This window comes from Pteropus medius, unplaced genomic scaffold (genome assembly GCF_902729225.1).
Source record: "Pteropus medius unplaced genomic scaffold, Ma_sr-lr_union100, whole genome shotgun sequence".
Taxonomy (NCBI): domain Eukaryota; kingdom Metazoa; phylum Chordata; class Mammalia; order Chiroptera; family Pteropodidae; genus Pteropus; species Pteropus medius.
Window position 1 is genome coordinate 465,288 of NW_024348531.1, and position 25,407 is coordinate 490,694.

Below are 25,407 nucleotides of genomic sequence, written 5' to 3' on the forward strand. Positions count from 1 at the left end.
TTGTCTGGTCTTTAAGTCTGGATAGTGGTGGGAACAAATTAGCAATGCTTAGGAACCACCTTAATAATTAGTTAGTGTCACACTATTATACATAACTGTTGTATAATTTAACTATCAACTGCCAGAGCAACTGTCTGGAGTAATAATAACTGAGCCTCTGGTGGCTGACAAGAATGACTTGATCTGATGCGAAGAAGGGATTTCTTCTGAGCATTCCTTCTGGAACCTGAAGGACTTTCCTGAGTCACAAGGGCTTGCAACATGGACCCACCTGGAGAAGTGTTCTTAAACTAATAGGCTCTGTGCTTAAGGCCACTCAGGTTTGGTGCATGCAAAAAGCCTGGGCATAATTCACCAGGGAGATTTTGATACAATTTCAAGAGGATAGATCAGTGTGTGCCTACTGATCTGATCATTCTAACCAGAAAAGGTGAAAAGGTGAAGTGCAACAAAACCGTCCTCCAGAGGGGATGTGCTCACAATCAAGGACGAATGAATATTGATTATGTGGATTGAAAATTAGAGAGGTAATATCAGACTCAGAACATAAAGTTACCCTAATCTCCCTCCTTCTTCTCCACTCCAAGTACTCAAGCAGTCATCTCCTAACAGTTCCCTCTGACTAAATACCCACCTCGATTTTAGTATTGAAAGTGCAATCCACCTTCTGCATGTGTTGTGGCCTCAGTTCAGTGTGCTCCAGCCCCAGGGACCTGGGATGCCACTCACCTTCAAATCCCAGCCCAGACTCATAGATGCCTCTGAGACTGCCTCCCCCTCAGGAGCTTCAGATCACTTTGTCATCATAGCTCGATCATGTGGAAAACACCTTTCCACACTGCACCTCATTCCTATAGCACTTCTGACCCCCGGCATGGTGCTTCAGGATGCTGGAGGGCATCCTGCCTCCATGTTTCCCCTGACATCTGCCATAGAGAAGAGGGGGCCCTTCCGCAGTCAGAGATACTTTCTCTTCCTTATATGTCCACTGACATTGCCCTAAAATACAGATTACTTTCATGGGAAACTGACCTAGAAAATCCCAAGAGGCCATCAGATGACCAGAAACATTATTAGATTGAGTACTTATTCTCTTTCATTTATACATTTTCTCAAGATTAAAATACTTTCACATGTATTATTTTCTTTCAATCCTTACATTTTAAGAATCTTAGAATCATCTGGGCTAGAAGGAATCTCAAAGATCACATCTAACTTTCAAACAAAAATGAAAAACAAAAGTTAAAAGATTTGCTCCAAGTTCTAAGATTTAGCAAGAAAAACAAGGTTCATTAGTTTTCTATTTCTGTAAAGCAAATTACCACAAACTTAGTGGCTTAAGACAACACTCATTTATTAGCTCACAGTTCTGTGGGTCAGAAGCCCAGCCTTGTGTGCCTGGCTCGCTGTCCAGGGTCTCACAAGGGTGAAATTCAGGCATCAGTCAGCTGCACTCCCAGCTGGAGGCTCTGGGGAAGGCCCACCCCCCAGCTCATCCTTGTTGGCAGGACTCAGTTCCTCCCACTTGCTGGACCAAAGGCCTCTTTTCTTGCTGGCCACTGGCTCTCAGCCCCTACAGGTCACTCTCAGGTTCTTTCCACATGGCCACCTCCATCTTCAAGCCAAAAATTGTATAACAAACCTTTAACTTTCACTGCCGCCTTCAGCTAGAGGAAGTTCTTGGCTTTTAAAGGTCTCAGTGATTAGATGAGGCCCAGCAAGATCCTTTTTCTTAACATCAACAACTGCGCCAGGTAACATAACCTAATTACAGCACTAAAACTCATCAAATTCAGTTCCAAGGATTATACAGGTTGGGTATATGAAGGTGGAGTGGGGGTGGGAGGGGTCTAGGAAGAGAAGTTAGAATCCCACCTACACACAAGGGTCTGGGTGTCACACAGACACGTGCCTGATACCCGCTTTATCTCACATCACCTCTGCAATTGCAAATATTTAATTTGAGCCCCTGTTTTGTCATCTGTCTGGTGAGAATAATAGATACCCCCAGGGGTTTTGTAAGGGGTAATGAGAATATGGACATGAAAATGGTTTTATGCTATAAGGCATCATCTGGCAGGGTCTTGTCGAGGTAGTATGTACAATCATGCGGCACCACTAGACTCAAACTTCCTTACAGTTAGGGAAATTTTTCTCTTCTGACCTGCCAAACCAAGGCTTCCTCCCCTGCAGTGTGAGCCTCACTTTTAGTCACAGTGAGATGGAATTTAGGGCACCAAGAAATGATGAGCAGCTACAGGGTTTCAGACAGCCCTTTCTTCCTACCCAGGACAATGTCAGCTGCATTTGAATGTATCTGGACTGCTCCAGCCCTCTGCTGAAGCTGGGATCTCTTCAAGTGACCAGACAGTCCTGGACCCCCAAGCAGACGTGGCTTACTTGGTAGAGTTGAGGCTTACTATTTTCCATAGTGGCTGTACCAATTTGATCCCACCAACAGTGTATGAGGGCTCCCTTTTCTCTGCATCATTGCTTACATTTGTTGTTTATTGTCCTTTTGATACTAGCCAAACTGACAGGTGCAAGGTGATATCTACGGTGGTTTTGACTTGTATTTCCCTGATGATTAGTGATGTTGAGCATCTTTGCAGCTGTCTGGTGGCCATCTGTATGTCTTCTTCTTTGGAAAAATGTCAAGTTAAAACACACATAGAAATAAGGATCATGTATTTTTTGTTTTTAGAAAATTAAATCCCTCATGATCAAAAGTGGTTATTTTATTTTATATCCTTCAACACAGATTCTCTATGAATAGCTTAACTCAAACCTCTTAGGTTTCTCTGTGCAATACAGTAACTGTAGTTGCTGGTATAATTAAAAAAGAAAACTTGTAAAAATAATGTCACTCACCTGACGTGGAAAATTACCCACATAAAATGAGTTCAATGGTGTTTTGAACTTAATAAAGAATTGATTTAACTCTGCTCAAGAGTTATAACTGAACATTTTTTCTAATAGAAGAACAAATACAGAATATATTTTGCTTTAAATACCAATTTTTTAAAGAATGAGAAGGTATAAATATTGACTAAAAAGATAAATAGGTATGCTTAAGGAGAATTATTTCAATTATCTATAAAACAATATTATAATACATTATAAAAATATATTAAATTTTAGGCTACCATTATTCATTTAAAAAAGTATGCTAGGAAGTTTTTTTGCCAACATATTTTTCTGGTAAGGGTTAAATTCCACATTAAGATATTGAAGACAAAAAGCTATTGAAAAAAATCTTCAAATGTACAAAGTTATTTACTTTTTTTTGGCAATTTAAAAATACATAACCATTTAAAATGAATACAGTTAGTATTATTTCCCCACTATACAATTGATATTATAAGGAACAGCTCCATTCAGTTAAAACCTAATGAATACCATGAACTTTTCCTGGCTTATTTTTCTGAACAGAATTAGCATATAAACATATAATTTTGTTACCCTTTATTAAATACTAGAAAAATTATATCATAGTTCACATGAAGCCCTTTAAAAATTCGATGTCACAGGTTGCAGACATTAAAGGTAAATGATGACAGCAGTCTTTGCAGGAAGATCCTCTTGGAAGAGGTATTCTATACTAAGCAAGTTATGTAAACATAAGAAACCACCACAATTTTTAGCACCAGATCTGTTGCCAACTTGCATGACGCTCATCTGTCACATTTTAAAATGGTTTGAATTTCAACATAGATACTATGGCACAGAATTTTAAATTCAATGATTAAATCAGTTAACTGATGATAGTTAAAATTTATATTTCTAAAATATGAGAACCTGTTGTATTACTTTATTTAAAGTGTGACCATAAAATAGTATGTAAAAACATAAATACCAGACTTTTGACAGATTCAGTTCCTTTGCTTGATCTTTAAGCCAGTAATGCTGCTATTCAAATTAATATTTTGGAATTTCTTTCTGAGTTAGTCATAAAATCAGTCTTATTTTGTATGTTTCACTTCTGCACTTTAAATGGGCAAAAACTGCCCCCCCTTTACTGCTGTTATTATTCTGAATAAGTTTTCCTCTCCAAATCAACTAAATTCTAAAAGGGAAAAATTCATCACATTAAATATATTTAAAAACTGAATGTAGAATCAAACATTGATTTGAAAACTGGAGTTTTAAAAATGTTTTGCATAAAAGCTGTATCATTGGAATCAATGGGAAGCCTTAATTATTTTGAGGCTATCACACTTATTTAGTGTTTATTGTAAGATTAGCCTTATAGTCATACCTTATAATTCTTAAAATCTCACAAAATAAGTGAGGAGCTTTGAGTGCCAGCACAGCCATTTTGTCATTCCACAACATCAATATTAAACATAACATTCCCTCTATCTGTAAAACTTCCACATTTTATTTTCTCATATTTCTTTTAAATACGTTTTCCTCTCTGTTAGTCTCTATGCAATGAACAAAAGTGCATTCAAGTCCCTGATGTAGTGATATTTTATATTTGTGGTACCCATCGCCATAATAACATATTTAACAACATCCACATTTCCAATCTATTTTTTTTTTAAAAGACTATTTAAGTGCTGGGACTTTTTCCCGTTGGATAGGATAACACAATATCAATTATATATTGCCTTTTTAAAAATTCAATGTAACCTTATAAAAGATTAACTCACTTTCTACTTACCTTCATTATTCTAAACCAAGCTATTCAGAAAATGATTAAAGTGAAAAATTTCTTTCTCTACTTTCCAGTTCCACGAGTTTGAGTGTTAACACAGTGCATTATACTTTCAAATCGCACTGCTGTCATCTAATATTTAATCAAGTTTCAGATGTTGTTTATATTCCTTTTTCTTCTAAAAACTTCATCCATTTCCATGCAAAGGAGGCATATATTAAGATTGCATATTAACCATTTAACTTATAAAAAACTTTTGAGAATAACAAATACTAGAAAATTTTAGAAATGGAGTGGAATTTTTGGTTCCATGAAGTTACTTGATTTTAGATTTTACTATTGTATAACTGTTTTTATCTGCCAAGTTTTGTCTATAATGAGAAATAATTTTCTCAACAATTCTGAGTTTGGGAAATAAAAGACAGGAAGTGATTTATAAACAGTAGCCTTGTTGCTCTCCATTTTCATGCTATCACTCATACCATTATCAATATTTTAGCTGTAGTTTCTTTGGACCCTGACATAAGTTAGAAAATTCATCATTGGTACTTTAGAGTTTAACATTTGGTGGCGGGGGGGGAGCAGTTTTGTGCAACCATATCTGGAATTCCAGTTTATCATTAAAAACATGCAGAGTGAAGAAGATTTTCTTCTTTTGATTCCTGTATATAAGTGAGGAAGTCTACATAAGTTTTTTACATTTTAGCAGTTTTGTGTGCATATAAAGTAGGCAACTTGAATTATATCCTGCCTGATACTGTGGCTCTGTAGCAGTGAAGTAATCTCTTAAGGAGGACTGGATATATTCAGATGTTGGTCTTTCATCAAGGTCCTTCTTCCAACAAAGATTCATCAATTCATGCAGGTATTCAGGACAGCCCTGAGAGCAAGTCATCCTGTATCCTTGTTCCACCTGTTCCAGCACTTCATGATTTTCCATACCTAGATATGGCACTCTGCCCTTTGTTACCAGTTCTGTCTGTAGAATTCCAAATGACCACGCATAGACTTTATTATAAATTGACCATATAGTGCAGCCTCAGGAGCTATCCATTTGACTGGAAAATTTGCATCATTTGGTGTTAAGTTGTATGAGTCCCTTATGTATTTTAGATATTAACTCCTTATCAGATGTATGGTAAATATCTTCTCCCATTCAGTAGATTGTCTTTTCATTGTATCAGTGGTTTCCTTTGCTGTGCAAAATCTTTTTAGTTTGATATAGATACATTTATTTTTATTTTCTTTCCATTGCCAAATATATATGTGTATGTGTGTGTGTGTGTGTGTGTGTGTGTATACATATATATATTACTAAGAGCAGCGTCAGAGAGTTTACTGCCATGTTTTCTTCTAGGAGTTTCATGGTTTCAAGTTTTACATTTAAGTCTTTAATCCATTTCAAGTTTATTCTTGTATATGGTGAAAGAAAGTGGTCATTTCATTTTTTATTTTTTGCATGTATCTGTTCAGCTTTCCCAACATTATTTATTGAAGAGACTGTCTTTATCCCATTGTATATTCTTGCCTCCTCTGTCATAGATTGATTGACCACAGAAGAGTAGGTTTATTTCTGGGCTCTCTATTCTGTTTCACTGATCTGTATGTTTTGTTTTTATGCTGTTTTGATTAGTATAGCCTTGTAGTATAGTTTGGTATCAGATAATGTGATTCCTCCAACTTTGTTTTTCTTTCTCAAGATTGCTTGGGGTATTTGGGGTCTTTCGTTGTTTCATATAAATATTAGGATTAGTTGTTCTATTCTATGAAAAATTCCACTGGTATTTTTATAGAGACTGCATTGAATCTATAGATTGCCTTTGGTAGTATTGACATTTTAATGATATTAATTCTTTCTATCCATGAGCATGGTCTATGTTTCCATTTACTTGTATCTTCCTCAATTTTTTTCTTCAATGTCTTATAATTTTCCAAGTACAAGTCTTTAATCTCCTTGGTTAAATTTATCCCTAGGTATTTTTTAATGCAATTGTAAATGGGATTATAAATTGTTTTATAATTTCTTTCTCGTAGTTGGTTGTTGGTGTATAAAAACGCAACCAATTTCTGAATGTTAATTTTGTATCCTGCTACTTCAGTGAATTCATTTATCAGTTCTAGTAGTTTTTTGGCTGACTCTTTAGGGTTCTGTCTATATAGTATCATGTCATTGGCAAATAATGACACTTTTACTTCTTTCTTTCCAACTTGGATGCCTTTTATTTCTTTTTCTTATCCAATTGCTGTGGCTAGGACTTCCAATACTATGTTGTATAGAAGTAGTGAAAGCAGATATCCTCGTGTTGTTCCTGATCTTAAGGAAAATGATTTTAGATTTTTACCGTTCAGTATGATGTTAGCTGTGGGTTTGTCATATACGGCCTTTATTATATTGAAGTATGTTCCCTCTATTCTACTTTGCTGATTTTTTTTTAAAATCATAAATGGATGCTGGATTTTCTGTTTCTATTTCTGTATCTATTTTCTGTATCAAATGCTTTTATTCTGTATCTATTGAGATGGTCGATGATTGTATGATTTTTATTCTTCATTTCGTTTATGTAGTGCATCACATTAATTGATTTGTGGATGTTAAATCAAACTTGCATTACAGGAATAAATCCCACTTGATCATGCTATATAACCTTTTCGATGTATTGCTGAATTCAGTTTGCTAATACTTTTTGAGAATATTTGCATCTATGTTTATCGGGGATATTATCCTACAATTTTCTTTCCTTGTAATGTCTTTGTTTGGTTTTGGAATCAGGGTAATGGTGTCCTCATAAGTAAGCTAGGAAGACTTCTCTTCAGTTTTTGGAATAGTTCACGAAGGCTGGGTATTAATTCTTCTTTGAATGTTTGGTAAATTTTACCCGTGGAACCATCTGATCCAGGACTTTTGTTTCTTGGGAGTTTTATAATTACTGATTCAATTTTGTTTTTAGTTATCAGTCTGTTCAGATTTTTCATTTCTTCTTGACTCGATCTTGGAAGATTGTATGTTTGTAGGAATTTATCCATATCTTCTAGGTTTTCCAATTCATTGGCATATACTTGTTCACAGTATTTTCTTATAATCCTTTGTATTTCTGTGGTGTCAGCTGTCACTTCTCTTTCATTTCCAATTTTATTTACTTTGATCCTCTCTCTTTTTTTCTTGATGAGCTAATTAAAGGTTTATCAATTTCGTTTATCCTTTCAAAGAAACAGGTCTTGATTTCATTGATCTTGTATATTGTTCTTCGGACTCTATTTAGTTTACTTCTGCTCTGCTCTTTATCCTATCCTTTCTTCCACTTACTTTAAGCTTTGTTCTTTTCCCAGTTCATTTAGGTTTAAGGTTACACAGTTTATTTGAGATTTTTTTCTTGTTTCTTGATGTAGGCCTGTATTGCTATGAATTACCCTCTTAGAACTGTTTTTACCATGTCCCATAAATTTTGAGTCATTTTGTTTTCATTTTCATTTCTCTCAAGGTATCATTTGATTTCTTCTCTGAGCTCTTTGTTAACCCATTCATTGCTTAAGAGCATGTTATTTAGCCTCCATGTGTTTTTTAGTTTTCTTGTAATTTATTTCTAGTTTGATCTTGATTTCTAGTTTCATACCATTGTGATCAGAGAAGATCCTAAATATGATTTCAATCTTCTTAAGTTTATTGTTTTGTGGCCTAACATATAGTCTTTTCCTGGAAAATGTTTCATGTGCACTTGAAAAGAACGTATATTCTGCTTCTTTGGGGTGAAATATTTTGAAAATATCAATTAACTCCATCTGGTGTAGTTTGTAATTTAAGGCCACTGTTTCTTTTTTGATTTTCTGTCTGGATGATCTATCCATTGATATCAATGGGAGTATTAAAGTTCCTTACTATGACTGTATTACTGTGAACCTCTCCCTTTATGTCTGTCGATATTTGCTTTTTTATACTTAGGTGCTTCTACACTGGGTGCATAAATGTTTAAAAGGGTTATATCCTCTTGTTAGATTGATCCCTTTATCATTATGTAATGTCCTTCTTTGTCTCTTGTTATAGCCTTTGTTTTAAGGTCTATTTTGTCTGATATAAGTATTGTTACCACAGATTTTTTTAAATTTCCATTTTCATTAAATATCTTTTTCCACGCCTTTACTTTTAGTCTGTGTGTGTCTTTTGATCTGAAATAGGTCTCTTGTAGGCAGCATATGTAAGAGACTTGTTTCCTTATCCATTCAGCCACTCTATATCTTTTGATTAGAGCATTTAATCTATTTACATTTAAAGTAATTCCTGATAGATATGTAGTTACTGCCATTTTATTTATCATTTTTTTTATTTCTTCTCCTTCTCTTCCTCCTCCTCCTCTCCTCCTCCTTCTACTCTGCATCTTCTCCTTCTAAAAGAAGTCCATTTAACATTGCTTATAATACAGGCTTAGTGTTGATGAATTCTTTTAGCTTTTTTTTTTTTTTTTTGCCTGAGAAGTTCTTATCTGTCCTTCAATTCTAAATGACAGCTTTGCTGGGTAGGGTAATCTTGGTTGTGGGTCCTTGCTTTTCATCACTTTGAATATTTCCTACTAATCCCTTCTGGCCTGCAAAGTTTCTGTTGTGAAATCAGCTGACAATCTTATGGGAGCTCCCTTGTAGGTAACTAACTACTTTTCTCTTGTTGCTTTTAAGATTCCTTCTCTCTAATTTTTGATGTTTCAATTATATTATGTCTTGATGTGGGCCTGTTTGGGTTTATCTTGTTGGGACTCTGTGTTTCCTGGACTTGTATGTCTATTTCTTTTGCTAGATTAGGGAGGTTTTTCTATAATTATTCCTTCAGAATAGGTTATCACTGATACCCTATGGTGTAAATGTTGTTACACTTGATGTTGTCCCAGTGGTCCCTTAAACTATCCTTATTTTTAAAATTCTTATTTCTTTTTGCTGTTTTGACTGGGTGTTTTTTGTTACCTTGCATTCCAAATCGCTGATTCATACCTCTGCTTCATCTAATCTGCCATTGATTTCATCTAATAAATTCTTCATTTCAGTTATTGTATTCTTCATTTCTGACTGGCTTTTGTAAATGCTTTTTCTCTCTCTGTGTAAGTTCTCACTGACTTCATCTATTTTTTTCCCTAGGTTCATTAAGCATCCTTATAACCAGTGTTTCGAACTCTATATCTGGTAGATTTCTTGCCTCTTTTTTATGTAGTTCTTTTTCTGGAGTTTTCTTTTGGGGCATATTTCTTTCTTTTGGGGCATATTTCTTTGTCTCCTCGTTTTGGCGGCCTCCCTGTGTTTGTTTTTATGTATTAGGTAGATCTATATCTCCCAATCTTGGCAGGGTTGCCATATGTAGTAGGTGTCCTGTGGGGACCAGTGTTACAGTTTCCCTGTTCACCTGAACTGGGTGCTCCAGGTGTGTCCCTTGTGTGCATTGTATGTGCTTTCCTGTTGTCATTGAGCCTTGATTGCTATTGGCATGTCAGTTGATGGGATTCGCCCTCAGGCTGACTGGCCATTAGGACTGGCTATGATTACAGTGGATGACTTTTTATATGAGGGATGACCCCACAGAGTGGGATTCCCTGAAGCAGAGCTCTGGTACCTGAGTCCATCCTTTGGGACTGTAATTTGTGGAGCTAATGGTGGTGCTCTGTTGTGTTGGTTCTAGAGCATTTGGGGAGACTCTGGTAAAGGCCCAAGTCAGCCACTGCCACCTATGCCCAGCCCACTGCCACCTGTGCCTAGCCCAGGGCCACCTTGTAGTGCAAAAAAGTTATCTGTGGTTGGCAGCTGCCTGTGATGGTCTTAAAGGTGCCTAGGAGAGGCTATAGTAGACCAAGACTTGCTACCACTACTGCTGGGCCAAGGCTGCTTAGGAAAAGGTACATGGCACATTTGTTTGGTATTTGTGGATCTTACAGAGATTTTAGGGACATCTACCACATGGGCTGAGGCTGGCCTCTTGTGAGTAACAGCCGCTGAAAGAGGTTCTGGTGTGGGTGTGTTGGGTGGGGTGAGTTCTCAGAGAATCACCAGTGAGTTGAGTTCTCAGAGAATCATCAGTGAGTTGAGTTTGATGGAGACTCAGGCTGAGTAGGGGTAGGACTTAGCAAAGAAATAATGGTGCCCACCTGCTGGCCTTGTGGGTGGAGGGCTCAACAAAAGAATAATGGCACCTGCCTGCATTTTAGTGCAGGAGAGAGCTGCCCCTTCCTCCCTTTCCCTGAAGCAGAGAATTCAGTTCCTCCTCATATATCCCTTGTACTTTTGAGCTGCTTCCCCAGCATTGGACCTCAGAGCAAGTGAGTCCATCAGTGAGTAAGACCATGCTGGGACCCTTTAAGAGGAATGCCTGGGACTCAAGTAGATTTCCAACTCACCCAAATGGAATCCCTACTGATTTCGCAGCCAGATGTTGTGAGAACTCCTTTTCCCGGCACTAATGGTCTGAGATGGGGAGCCTGATGTGGGTCTGGGGCTCCTCACTCCTCAGGGGGGAACTCCACAGCTCAGAATCCTTCCCTATTCTTAATCGCCACATCTCTGCCCCTCCTACCCATCTCAACATGGCTTTTCCTTTATATCCTATATATAGTATCACATCATCTATAAATAATGACAGTTTTACTTCCTACTTTCCAACTTGGATGACTTTATTTCTTTTTCTTCACTGATTATTGTGGCTGGGATTCCTAATACTATATTGAATAAAAGTGGTGACAGTGAGTGTCCTTGTCATGTTCCTGATCTTAAAGGAAACGATTTCAGCTTTTCACCAATGAGTAGGACATTAACTGTGGGTTGTTGTATATAGACTGTTATGTTGAGGTTTGTTCCCTCTATCATAAATGAATTATAAATGAAAGTTGAGAGTTTTTATCATAAATGAATGTTGAATTTTGTCAGATGCTTTTTCTGGCCCCATCGAGATGATCATATAACTTTTATTCTTCATTTTGTTGATGTGGTGTGTCATGTTGATTGATTTTTCAGTTATTGAACCATTTTTGCATCCCTGGAATGAATCTCACTTGATCATACTGTATGATTCTTTTAATGTATTGTTGAATTTGGTTTGCTAATACTTTATTGATAAGTTTTTTTTATCTATGTTCATCAGGGACATTGGTCTATAATTTTTTTGCAGTACCTTTGTCTGGTTTGGGTATCAGAGCAATGCTGGCCCCCAGAATGAGTTTGGAAGCATTCATTCCTCTTCAATTTTTTGGAATAGTGTGAGTAAAATATTAATTCTTTAAATGTTTGGTAAAATTCATCTGTAAAGTCATTTGGTCCTGGACTTTCGTTCGTTGGAAGTTTTTGATTACTAATTCAATTTCATTACTAGCAAACCATCTGTTCAGATTTTCTGTTTCTTCTTAGTTTTGGAAGATTGTGTTTCTAGAAACTTATCCATTTCTTTTAGGTTGTCAAATTTGTTGGCATATAATTGTTTGTAGTAGTCTCTGTATTTCTGTGGTGTCAGTTGTAACTTCTCCTCTTTCATTTCTGATTTTATTTATTTGGGCCATTTCTCTTTATTTCTTGATAAGTCAGTTTAATGTTTATCAATTTTGTTCATCTTTTCAATGAAGCAGCTCTTAGTTTCATCAATCTTTCCTTTTCTATGTTTTTAGTCTCTATTTCATTTATTTCTGCTCTGATTTTTATTATTTCCTTTCTTCTACTAACTTTGGCCTTTGTTCTCTTTTTCCTAGTTCCTTTAGGTTAACGTTCTTGTTTATTTGAGATTTTTCTTGTTTATTGAGGTGGGTATGTATTGCTATAAACTTTCCTTGTAGACTAATTTTGCTGTGTCCCATAGATTTTAAAATATGTGTTTCTGTTTTCATTTGTCTTGAGGTTTTTTTTTTTTATTTCCTCTTTGATTTCTTCACTGGCCCATTTGTTGCTTAGTAATATCTTGTTTATCCTCCACATATTTTAATATTTTCCCATTTTCTTCCTGTAGTTGATTTCTAGTTTCATATCAATGTCGTCAGAAAAGATGCTTACTATGATATCAATCTTCTTAAATTTATTAACTTCTTTTGTGACCAAACATGTGATCCATCCTAGAGACTGTTTCATGTGCATTTGAAAAAAAAATGTGTATTCTACTGTTTCAGGGTGAAACATTCTTTATATACCTATTAAATCAATCTGTGCTAATGTGTCAATCTGCTCTAATGTGTCATTTAAAGCTAATGTTTTCTTGACCGTTTTATGTCTAGATGATTTATTCATTGATGTAAATGGGGTGTTAAATTCCCCTGCAATTATTGTATTACTGTCAGTCTCTCCCTTTATGTCTCTCCCTTTATGTTAGTATTTGCTTTATTTATTTATGTGCTCTTATGTTGGGTGTATAGATGTATTCCCATTTTTAAGGAAAAAAGAATCTATATTCAAAACCTTGGAAGGAGAGTTTATCTGTAATGGTGTCAATTTTGTGTCATGATGATGCAAATTTTTTTCTTTTTGCCTTGGAACATATTGGCATTCATTTATTTAAAGATAATGTAACATACTTGTGTTCATTAAGGCAATCTGTGTATATCATTAAACATGGATACCCATGTAATATAAGGGATAAAAATTTCAAAATTGCAATCAGAACTTCTGCACTGCTAAAAATATTTCATATTGAGAAAATTGCACCATGGCTTATTTCAAACACAATTGCAAGTGACTATGAGGAAACAAAATCACAACTTGGGTAACTGCTGTGACAAAACATTTATTCTACTCAATGTAAGCATACTTTGTTTTATTGTGCTTTGCTTTGTTGTGCTCTGCAGATATTGTTGTTTTGTTTTGTTTTAAGCAAATTGAAGGGTTGTACAACCCTGTGCTGAGCAAGTCTGTCTATTCCATTTTTCCAGCAGGCTCAGATGATAGCATTTTTTAGCAATAAAGTATTTTAAATTAAGGTATGCACATTTTTAAAAACATAATATAATTTCACACTTAATAGACTACAGCAGGGGTTCCTTACCCCTGGGCCACTGGTCCATGGCCTGTTAGGAACTCAGCTGCACAGCAGGAGGTGAGTGGTGGGCCAGCAAAGTTCCATTTCATAGGAGCATGAACCCTACTGTGAACTGTGCATGTGAGGGATCTAGGTTGCACATTCTTTATGAGAATCTAATACCTGTTGATCTGAGGTAGGCCTGAGGTGGTGATGCTAGCACTGAATAGTGATTGCAAATACAGGTTAATATTAGCAAAGAGGTTTGACAGCAGAGAGACCATAATAAATCAACTGCTTGCAGACTCATATCAAAACTCTATCAGTGAGTGGCAAGTGACAATTAAGCTACATCTGGTGGCAGGCTTTAAGTCAGTATTCAACCACTATTTTAGTCTGTCATGGCCCGTCCATTATTTTACTTACCACTTCCATCTGTACCTCTTTCCTGCACTGTGCTCTTGTCTCAGTCACAGCTTTGGTAAGCCTGCAAGCTAACCCTAGCCTAAACACGTAAAAAACAAACATCTCTGGAGAGCTTCTTTGAAAAGGGGAAAAGACCCAATGATGAGACAGCAGAAGACTCTAAGAATGCCAACAAAAAGAAAGCTGTATTTAAAGGAAAATACCAAGAGTCCTACTTAAATTACGGGTTCATCACAATAGGTGATTCACATTCTCCAAGCCCGCTTTGTATAATGTGTCGTGACCAGCTATCCAACGAAGCCATGAGATCTTCAAAACTGCTTTGCCACGTGGAGATCAAGAACCCTGAATTAAAAGACAAGGCTTTGGAGTTTTTCCAAAGAAAAACCATGAACATGAAGAACAGAAGCAATTACTGAAGGCCACCACTTCATCAAATGCGTCTGCACTGAGTGTATCATTTTTAGTGTCTAACTGCATTGCTAAAGCTAAGGAGCCCTTTCCTACTAGTGAAGAGTTGATCTTGACTGCTGCTAAGGACATTTGTCATGAACTTTTAGGAGAGGCTGCAGTTCAAAAGGTGGCACGTGTTTCTCTTTCAGCTAGCACCGTAACTAGATGAACTGATGAAACAACAGAGGCTATTGAGGCACGATTTTTAGAGAAGATCAATGAGTCACTGTGGTACACAATCCAAGTTATTGAGTCTACTGATGTTGACAACAAGGCAGCAATGTGTGTTTTTGTGTGATATGTTTTTCAGGAGGATGGGCATGAGGAGATATTATGTGCACTTTTGTTGCCAACCAGCACCACAATTGCAGAATTATTCCAGTCTTTGAATGATTACATATCAGGAAAATGGAATTGGTCATTTTGCTTCAGTATATGCATGGACAGAGTGGCAGCCATGACTGGATGGCTTTCTGATTTCACTACTCATGTCAAAGAGGTCACTTCTACATGAGTCTACTCACCGTGTCATCCATAAGTGTCAGTGCCGAGCTGATCGAGAAGGGAAGGTTCGATGGTGAGACGCCCATTTGGAAGAACACACAAAAGGCTGACTTGAGAACGAAACAACAGGCACCAACTTTATTGCTGGAAGCGTGTGCTCTATACTAGGGGACCACATGGGCTTTATATATGTCAGAGAACAATAGTGGCATTCTGCCACAAATGCATAATAAACAATAAGCTGAGGCATACTTACATAAGTTAGGCATAGGCACCCTACTACATTAATGTAACATTTTAAATCTGGAGTCCTATCCCTAGCCAGGAGCCTGGATCACAGCGTGACCTGGGATGCACACTCCACCCCTAAAAGATCACCGTACAGGATCTAGCCTACAAGCTGCGACCTTAGACCCATGATAGGGAAATGCTGGCTAGCCGAAAAATGTCACCTGAACTTAACAATGTTTTGCAGGATGTGATTCAAGTGACCAACCACGTTAAAGTACATGCCCTTAACTCACGTCTGTTTGCACAGCTCTGTGAAGAGATGGACACAAAGCACACATATCTTCTCTTATACACAGAAGCGAGATGGCTTTCTAAAGGTAGATCACTGGCCAGAGTTTTTGAGTTATGAGAGCCACTTCAGAGATTTCTTCTAGGAAAACAGTCACCACTGGCAGCACATTTCAGTGGCACAGAATGGGTAACAAAACTTGCTTACTTGTGTGACATTCAACCTGCTCAACTAATTCAATCTGTCACTTCAGGGGAGAATGACAACTGTGTTCAAGTCAGCAAATAAAGTGGCTGCATGCAAAGCCAAACCAGAATTATGGGGGTGATGAGTGAACACTGGGATTTTTGACATGTTTCAAATGTTAGCAAAGATTTTGAAAGACTAGGCCAGGGCCTTCTTTCTCCTAGCTGATGCATGATCACCTATGTCAGCTTTCAAAAGAGTTTGAGCATTACTTCCCAACCACAAAAGACCACCGAAATGAAAAGGAATGGATCTGTGACCCATTTTTAAATAAGCTAGGTGAATCGACTTTGTTAGTGCTAGAAGAGGATCAACTGCTTGTGATCGCAAATGATGGTGGCCTTAAAAGTACGTTTGAGACAACTTCAAATCTCCATATGTTCTGGATTAAAGTTAAGGCTAAATATCCTGAGATTGCTACAAAAGCATCGAAAAGCCTGCTTCCATTTCCAACATCCTATCTTCGTGAAGCAGGGTTTTCTGCAGTGACAACTAAAACGAGATTATGGAGTAGAATGGGCATAAGCAACATACTTTGTGTGTCACTGTCTCCCATCACCCCCAGGTGGGACCATCTAGTCGCAGGAAAAAAAGCTCAGGGCTCCCACTGATTCTGCATTATGGCGAATTTCATTATATATTACAATGAAATAATAGAAATAAAGTGTACATAAATGTAATGCACTTGAACCATTCTGAAAACATCCCCCACCGCCGCCCCAATCTGTCAAAAAATTGTCTTCCATGAAATTGGTCCCTGGTGCCAAAAAGGCTGGGTACCCCTGGACTACAGTATAGTGTACACATAACTTTTATATGCACGGGAAAGCCAAAAAAAGACATGTGACTTGTTTTATTGCACTATTTACTTTATTGCAGTGGTCTGGAATGAAACCTGCAATATCTCTGAGCTATGCTTATAATGGGACATTGGAGGTAGACTAACAGGGCAAATGCTTCAATAAGAGCATCACTGCATGTTCAAGAGTAATTATCCATTTATCTTCATTACAGTAGATGGATGCAGAGAGATGGCAAGCAATGGCTAAGGTATATTATTGAGTAGAATATAATTGGAGATAATGCCTTGGAATAAACTGTTTTAACATTAACTAAGAAATGCATTTGGTGGAATACTGGTAATAAGGCTTAAAGATTCATATTTATGCCAGGATTTTCTTTTTAATGCTCTAATTCATAAAGCAGTCTGCTGAAGTAGGTTTAATTAATCATTAATTTTCAGATACTCAAATCTGGGAAGCAAAATTTTTAAAAGAGTAGGGATTAAAATACACAGAAATGCAAAAAAAACTATCATTTTAATATAACCTAACTTACAATCTTTTTATGCCTTAAGAAAAAATTATTTTAAAAGTCTCACCAGTAATACAATATCACTCACCAAAAATAAGTTAAAAAGAGTTTCTTTGCAAGTGGCTCTAATTAGTAGCCCTCAGGGAACTTAAGAACACAGTTCAGCTTTTATGCCATATCACCCACAATGTTGTCTTCTCTCGACATTACTGTTCTTTATCACAAGCACATTAAGCCTCCCTTATTCCAAAGTTAATAACATTTCTTCTGGACAGGGTTTCTTATAGCAGCAATAATTAAGTAGCTTTACAGGTCAATCAAAGAAGTCATTCTCAGATAAACTATAAAGTTGCTAGAGAGATGAAAAATTACATTTCATCTACATTAAATTGTTTGAAAAGTATTCCATATATGATAATCCTTCCACAACTATATAATTACTCTAGGGTTGCAGTGAAAGAAAAGAAGTTATATGTAAGCATGTGGGTTCTATTCAACTTTCCCCATCATAAAATTTGTCTATGCTAAAATTCACAAGAGAAAATGACTCAGACTCACAGGAATAAATTTAATTGTGCCTAATACTCCAATCATTTTTTTCCCTTTATCGGTATTTTGATTAGAAAGCCAGTATTACTTGGTAAGAGATGGGAAAGTGCTTAAAATCAGGGTTTATACGTAATAACTTATTCTTTCACTTTAAAAAATTATACACCGTTGATTTCAAGGGATCAAACATGAAGTGCGCCAACCTCAGCCTAGCTTCTGTACACACATCAGAGCATCCTTTGGAGAGGTTGAAGGATAAAAGCGAGATCTAAAACCAGCTCTCCTTAACAAGCTGTTTACTGACATTTCTGTGTGGTAGACAATGTGAATTAGTATTCACCATTGACTTCCCATTCTCCTTCTGGCTGGAGATGTGGAAACTACAGTTGAATCTATGTTCTTAGTGTAAATTAGGATTATGAGATTTGAAAAGTGGGAATTAGACAAGGTCCTCTGCCTTCCCTATTCGGCTCTTTCTGCCAGGATGCGAAGTCTTAGAAATATTAAGTTTTTCTGTCTAGCTCTCTAGTATCCCTTCTCCATCTTAGGGAGTTAGAGGTCATTATAGCAGCTGCAGCAGCACCGACTATCAATTCTGGCTTCCTATCCCTGGATCACAGCTACTGGGTGTGTCTCAAAATCACACTAGTGGAGGTCTTGAAGGTAGGAGCTCTCCTAGGCTGTCAGTTCTGTTTCATTCTGGGTAGGAGGATGCAGCAGTTTTAAGCGCTCAGAAATTTAAAAAACTAAAGAATTCACATATAACATAAATAACGCAGCAATCATTTTTCCACTGGGGAACCTTGTTACTGGGTTGAAACTTCAAAAAGGTTGTTAGGTGAACATGGAATAAGAGTAAAATTGGATAGTTTTTTTTGCACATATTACTCAAAAATGTTTTTTAGTAGAACGCCCCACCCAAATTGTCATAGAGAAATGATGTCGACATAGTCTGAATTTTCCATAACATGCTGAATAAAAACACTTAAGTACTTGATTTTTGGTTAGAAAACAGTTACAAGACTAGAGTACATCTTTCTAGTGAATAAAATACAGTACTTATGATGAGATGCAAAATGAAGTAACAAGAATCCAGGCTATAAGAAAACATCACACACGTAACCTCTAGCCTCAGCTGGGCCCTCCATCCAATCTCGTAATCTTTTCATGACTCAAACAAACCCCCATCACTTTCTCTCTAGTGAGTATATTTTGACATTCTTCTCAAGTCCCCATCTCACTACTTTGTCTCGGTCTTGGTGATGTTCCGATTGGCTTAGCTTGCTTGAGTCAACTGCCCACCCATTGGCTAGGAGAGCAGAGGGTGCCTAAATTAAGAATGACACCAAGACTGCACACAAGGTGAAGTTTCTCCTAAAGCAAGAAGAGTCAGAGAGGGAATCGAGCTCTCTGTAGCCAGGCAGAAGCGGGCACGCGACCGCCCGCCATTCCCTCGCGCCCTCATCTCCACCTGTGCGCGGCCCACTAACCCTACAGTGTCCGCACCGCTTCTCTGCGCGCCCCCCGCAGCCTGCCGACACCTCACGCTCCCGCTGCCCTCAGACCTCGCCTGCGGCGGGCTTTGAAAGCGCCCAGAGTGGCGGGTCGCGACACGGACCGCCTCGTGCTGCCATTGGTCGACACGCGTCACGTGCAGCGGTGCGAGGCGGCGATTAGGTTGGGCAGGAGTGGGCGGGGCTGACCTGGGCGGTGCAGGAGCGGCACCTCCCCCGGGAACGCCCGGAGTGGGTGAGTGGTCCGCGCGCGCGGCAGTTGTCCGGTGAGTAGGTGAGGCCGTGAGGAGGATCGGGGCTGCTTGTCCTGGGCTCCAAGGGCCCCGGCTGCCTGCCGGGACCCCGCTGTCCCCGGGCTCCAAGCGCGGCCTGTGGGAGCCCCGTCGGCCGGGGGATGCGGAGCGGCAGAGGAGGCGCCGAGCTGCCTGCAGCTGAGGCAGCTGCGCCAGTGGATCCCGGGCGTCCTGATGTCCGACTCGTACGCGGTGAGCCCCGGGGGCCCTTAATGGGGCGAGGGAGGAGGTCTCCAGCCCCACGTTCCGGGGCTGCGGGGCTGCCGCCGCCTGGGACCGAGCGATCTCTAGCATCTGAATGTCCGGATTCTCACGTGGAAGCTCTTGATTTTTTAATGTTGGCAACTAGTTAACAGTAAATTATGAAACACTGGGAGAGCCAAACGGGACAGCTGTGACTCTGATGTAGACCAAATCTTGCCCTCATTTGTGGTAACCTGACCAAGTCATCTTTCTCTAGGCTCCTGGGGGTAAGGGGAGAAATGAGAAAAAAATATGAAATAGTGCTTAGGGGAAGAGAATCAGAGGGTCCAGTAATAGTTGTGTATATTCAGGGATTAAAACAAACTAAAATTCACATAACTACACACGCACATATTTTTACTTGGTCTCCACTACAAGGTAAGTGTCATCCCACTTTCTATATGAAAGAATTGTGAGGCTCGAGGGTTTGGGTGACTTGCAGTCAGAGCTATTAAATGGAAGAACTGTGATTTAAACCCAAATCTGCATGGCTCCAAACCCACCCCGCTCATCATGTTGTCTCTCAGCCTCCAGTCCAGTTCTGTCCGAACCTCTTGTGCACAAGAATTTCACCTTGTGACCCTTTTAAAATGAAGATTCCCAGCCCCCCTTCAGAAATGTGAATTCATTGTCTGGAACCAGGCCTGGGGTTATGCATTTTAACCATTTCCTAGGTGATTCCATTTTGGTGATCCAGGGAGCGTTTTGAGAACAACTACTCCAGTCTAATTTCCTACCCAGTTCCCATGGGGTTGTACCCAAAGGACTCAAAATTTCCCTTCCTGCTCAGAGGGTCCATCTCTTTTTCTGGAAAGGTGACTGACTAACCAAGCTTTGAGAGGAAAACTTGTTGGGAGAAGCCAGGGTTTATGAGATAACACCTTGCACTGTTGAACAGCTCTAGGTTTGAGAAAATGCCGACAATTTGCTTTGCCTTTTTTTTTTTGGTAGCACTTTCTTCAATGCTATTTTGACCTTCCTAAAAAACAGGCTCAAGGCATTTACTTTAAAATTAATATTAAACAAACTTTAAAACATGAAAAAAGTTTAAAAACCACAATTCATCCATAATGTCACCAGTCTAACAGAATTATTTTTGTGTTCTTTTGCATTTTTCTGCTACTAATGATCACCCTGTTGTTAATCATATAGATTGTTCAGGTTCACATAATTTAGAAAATTCTTTGGAGAGATGGGCATGAACTTCAGATTCCAATTGGAAATCTGAAAATTACCCTGAAGATAAATCTTAAAACACAGTTCTCTAAAAGGTATATCTGATCCTTTTTCTCAATTAAAAATGCCTCAAAATCTGAAGATTTTCATTAGTTCTACAATAAGTATATAGTGGGTGTGAAAATATATACATTGAAATGTGTCTTTTCTTGTGACTTTGTTACCCGTATCACTCCAGCCTCACCAAAAGATACATTTAATTTAATTATTAATTTACATATTTCCTGTTCTAAAAATTATATAAATTGAATAATCAAAACATTTCTTTGGAAATAATAACTATCATTTAATGCACTTAATGTGTTGTTACTGAAAAAGTTATAGTTATTTTTTATGCTTCTTGTGGAGACAACATGGAGTAGAAGAAATAAAGAGGGCTTTAGTTTAAGAAAGAACTGGTACTCTAATCCCAATTCCAACATTGTCTTGACCTTGGGCCAATGACTTCCTCTCTGATTTTCACTTTGCTCATATTAAAATGAAGACAGTGCCTCCAGGGTTTTATCTGAGACAGCATGTATAAAATCCTGGTAGAATACTAAGCACAACTATTTTTCTACCATTAGTTCTTTTTCTTCTTTCTTCTTGACTCTCTTTAGAGCAAATTTGTAAGTTCAAACCCAGCTGTAATATTGGAGGTCATTTTCATTCCCCCCCCCAAAAAAAAGATGCAATTTTTTTGCGCATATACTATAAGTGAAACATAAAAAGATCCATAAAAATAATAACAAGCCACCTTAAAAAAATTTTTTTGAGGGCATAGACTATCTAAGGGCATAGACTGTCTAGCTCTTTATCATGTTTTGCTCTCTGACCAAAATCATTTGTTAACTCAGTAAGTACGTATGAATACTTGTTAGTGCCAGGTACTATGTTAGAAGTAGGAGATATACCAGTATAGAAGACTGGGTCCCAGATCTTACAGAAATTATGTGGGAAAAAGACAATATGCAAATAAAACAAGGTAGCTACCGATTGTAATAAATGCTTGAACAATAAAATTATAATATCTTTGAATGTTAACATGGTAAGGAAATGTGTTCCTTACTGAATATCATTTGTAACAAAATATTGGTTAGAAAATTCTCTTAAGTGCAAGTCTCAGTTAAGATTGTGAAAGTAGTTTGTGTGTCAGAAAGTAGGGACTTAAGAAAAATAAATTAGCAGTTTAAGTTTTCCCAGGTCTGAAATACTTCTTACAGTTGATCCAAGAGATATAATTTACATTTGTTCCATAAAAATGTCAGTGCTTTGATAGACTTTTAGCTTAACTTTAGGAAGTTATAATCTTATTTTTCGTGGAAATCATTCCCTTTTAATAGCAATTAGTATGAGCACCTATTTTAGTAAAAAATTATATTAAAAAAAATCTTTCTCAGTGATTTCTGTAAAATTTATGGATCTTTAAGCCCATGGGAATTTTAACATAAACAATGGGTAAGGACTGACCATTAAAACAGGTTTCTAAGAGACCCACTAGCCCAGTAACCATAGACATAATTTAGAAGTTACGTATCTTTATTTTTCTTATTGATCAGTGATCGGTCTGATCACAGCAAATTGAACAGATTGAGTTTTTAAAGAAACTGAATTTTGCAAGTGACTAAGTTGCAAAGATGAAGATTCAAAACTCCCTAACTACTTACACTTGCATGAAAAAAAAACTAAAAAATATTAATAGGGATTATGCTTTAACATCTTCTCAGTTTGTTATTAATCATGTTTTCTGTGCTAAGTATTTGGACATTACATTTTTGTCATGATTTAAAACCTAACATTTGTCCTCTTTGGTTGTAAACCTTATGATTTTAATTCTTAATCTTTTGAGTGGCGAATTCTACTACAAGGTGATTGATCACCTAGTTTAATTGTAGGTGCTATAAAAGAATAATTTCTCTTTTTGTTCTTTCTTTGTGGGCATGAATAAGTATCAGTCTCTGAATCAGACTTTTTTTCTGGTTGCTGCAATGTTTGTAGCACAAGAAGCTGTCCATTGCAGGTGGAGAATGGTTAGAAGGCCCACAAATTACCTGAGAGAAACGGAGGCATGCCTTTTTGATCTCTGCATCATTTCTATTCACTACAGTTCAAGCAGCATCATTTCTTTTGCATGTTTGATCTAGTAACTGTGGCATCCTACTCTTCAAAAGGAAAGTTGTCTGACCCTGTATATGAACTCAGGACTTTATTTCATCAAATGTTTTGAGCATTTACTATATGCCAGACATCATAATAATTGAAAAGGATCTATTATATATTATAGTAGATCCAATGCCAGATTCTTGTACATTTAGTAAGGGCCATGGGATCTTAGCTACTCATGAAAACATTTTTTCATTTTGAATCATGCCTTTGCAAAGTCATCTTTGACAAGTTACTTTTATACTTTATAAAGATTAATTTAACTCTAGATGAAAAGAGTTCTAGAGAATTACATTTTCTCAATTTTTAAAAAAACTTGTTTTAAGATTTAAATTGCCTAGTAGTTTAATTAGTGTTGTGACTGTGTTTTTATTTTATTCTATTCCCAATAGTGTTTTCCAAGAAGTTTGCATGTAATGTATATGGTCTATTAAAAATAACATTTTTCTTACAAAATATGTATTCATTGTCAAACTTAGGAAATATTAATAATCAGAAAAAAATAAAATATACACTGTTAATATTTTGATATATATTCTTCCAATCTTTTGTCTATGTATATATTTTGTTTGTATTTTTTATAAAAATGAGATCATAGTGTACATTCTACTTTATAGCTTATATTTTTAAATCTAGTATTATATGGTACATAAATATGCTTTTTACTCACATGTTTCTAATTCATTTTAAGCAGTTGTTGCTAGAATAGAGATCAAAAGAATCTATTTATAGAATTACTTTAAAGGATAAATTCAGAAACCCAAACTGTCCACCCAAGAACAAAATCCCCTTCTTTGTTCCTTTCCTTCCTTAATTCTGGTCGACTTTACCCCCTATCATCTACCCTCCCACTCGATGCTTGAGGCAGAGCATTGAGAGTAGAGTTGGGAGGATTTGGAGTAATATAGGAAAATAAAATCAAATGTTGAAATTCTTTCTCAGAGTTGTAAGCAAGGGGGAGACACATGTTTGAAGTTGAGTAATATAGATTCAAATTTAAAATTTTATGTTCCAAAGAAAATAGTCCAATTTTAAAATTCCATTTTGCCTTTTATATATTACCTCAAACTTTCTAGCAATTTTGTTATGTCTACTGCTAATATGCAAATATATTTGACTATTAAATTATCCCTGTTTTGAAATACATAGTATTTTGCCTTCAGTCTTAATGTTTTTCTAGTCTATAAGAAATTATGCATAAATGACTCAGGGCACAGATTAAATTTATATTAAATATTTAAAGCAATGGTGGGAATATATTTTAAAATGTAGCATTAAAGTAAATACCTAAGGTTTATATAATAGTAACCAGTGCAACTACAGAATCTTTTTAAAATAGCATTTTTATTCCTATAAAAGTAAAATGTTGAGTATAAAAATTTAGACGATACCAACAATCCCACCACTGTTAATATTCCATTAGTTGACTAATCTAATTTTCCTTTTTCTTAGTCTATAGAGGATTCTATTTATAATGGTCATATAAAATGACAGCTCTCCTATGAGAGCTTTGACCCTTTTCATTTAAATTGAATATGTATATGTTATCTGTTTTGAGCCTGTTCCATGAATGGGTGGGTTTATTCTCATTTTAAGGTCAAACTCCTTTATCTACCCTGTTTTATAAACTACAGCGGATTTTGACTTCCCAAGTCTATCATATGTCTTTAGGGAAAGGTATGTGTAAACTAACTTTTTAAGTTTGTTTTAGTCATCTGAGTAATAACAAATAAGAAACAATATAAGTAAAAATGGAAAATAGAGAAAAATATAAAGGAATAAAAGTCAAGCATACTTCCATTATCAGCATTTTGGTCAATCTCTTTCAAGTCTATGAAAGAGATTTTTCTCTGCCTACTTATTTTTACATACTACGTATACAGTTTTTGTATTTGATTTTCTTTAGTAGAATTGTTTTACCATTTTAAATCAATTTTTAATACTTTAATATGTTGCTGAAATAAGATACTGCAACTAATGCCAGTGCCTGTCTTTCCCAGATCCTCTACCTGAAGTCTCCTACAGGCCAGGCTCTTCCTAGATGCTGACCATTCTGACCTGGCTACTTTATAATAATCACTGTCATCATTGCTATCATTTTTTGAACACGTACATTTCTGTACTTTATATCAGCAGCCTACCTGAACAAGTTTACCTTTATCGTGCCCTAGTGAGCACTATTATTGGACAGCTATCTCTTCCTTTTTTTCTCATAGCTGAGTTCATTTTTCTCAGCCCCTGTGCTCCACATTTCCTCCATTCTATAAGCTTGTTTTGCAAAGGTGCTATTATGCATCTGACTTAGTCTGCCTAATTTTGTACAAAATCAGTTGACTCTAGTTCATTGTTTT

At 36.9% G+C, this 25,407-nt stretch overlaps 1 protein-coding gene across 2 annotated transcripts in view; it reads left to right on the plus strand.

The window, feature by feature from the left end:
* Positions 1 to 19,352: 19,352 nt before the first annotated feature.
* The window catches only part of PTPDC1 (protein tyrosine phosphatase domain containing 1), a 57,456-nt gene continuing 51,401 nt past the window's right edge, over positions 19,353 to 25,407 (plus strand). For both annotated transcript variants that reach the window (XM_039879823.1, XM_039879822.1), the window contains exon 1: positions 19,353 to 19,627. Coding sequence is in view for 1 of the 2 variants with exons in the window: in XM_039879822.1 (XP_039735756.1) it covers positions 19,610 to 19,627 (18 nt within the window). In the remaining variant the exon portion in view is untranslated. The remainder of the gene's footprint in view (positions 19,628 to 25,407) is intronic.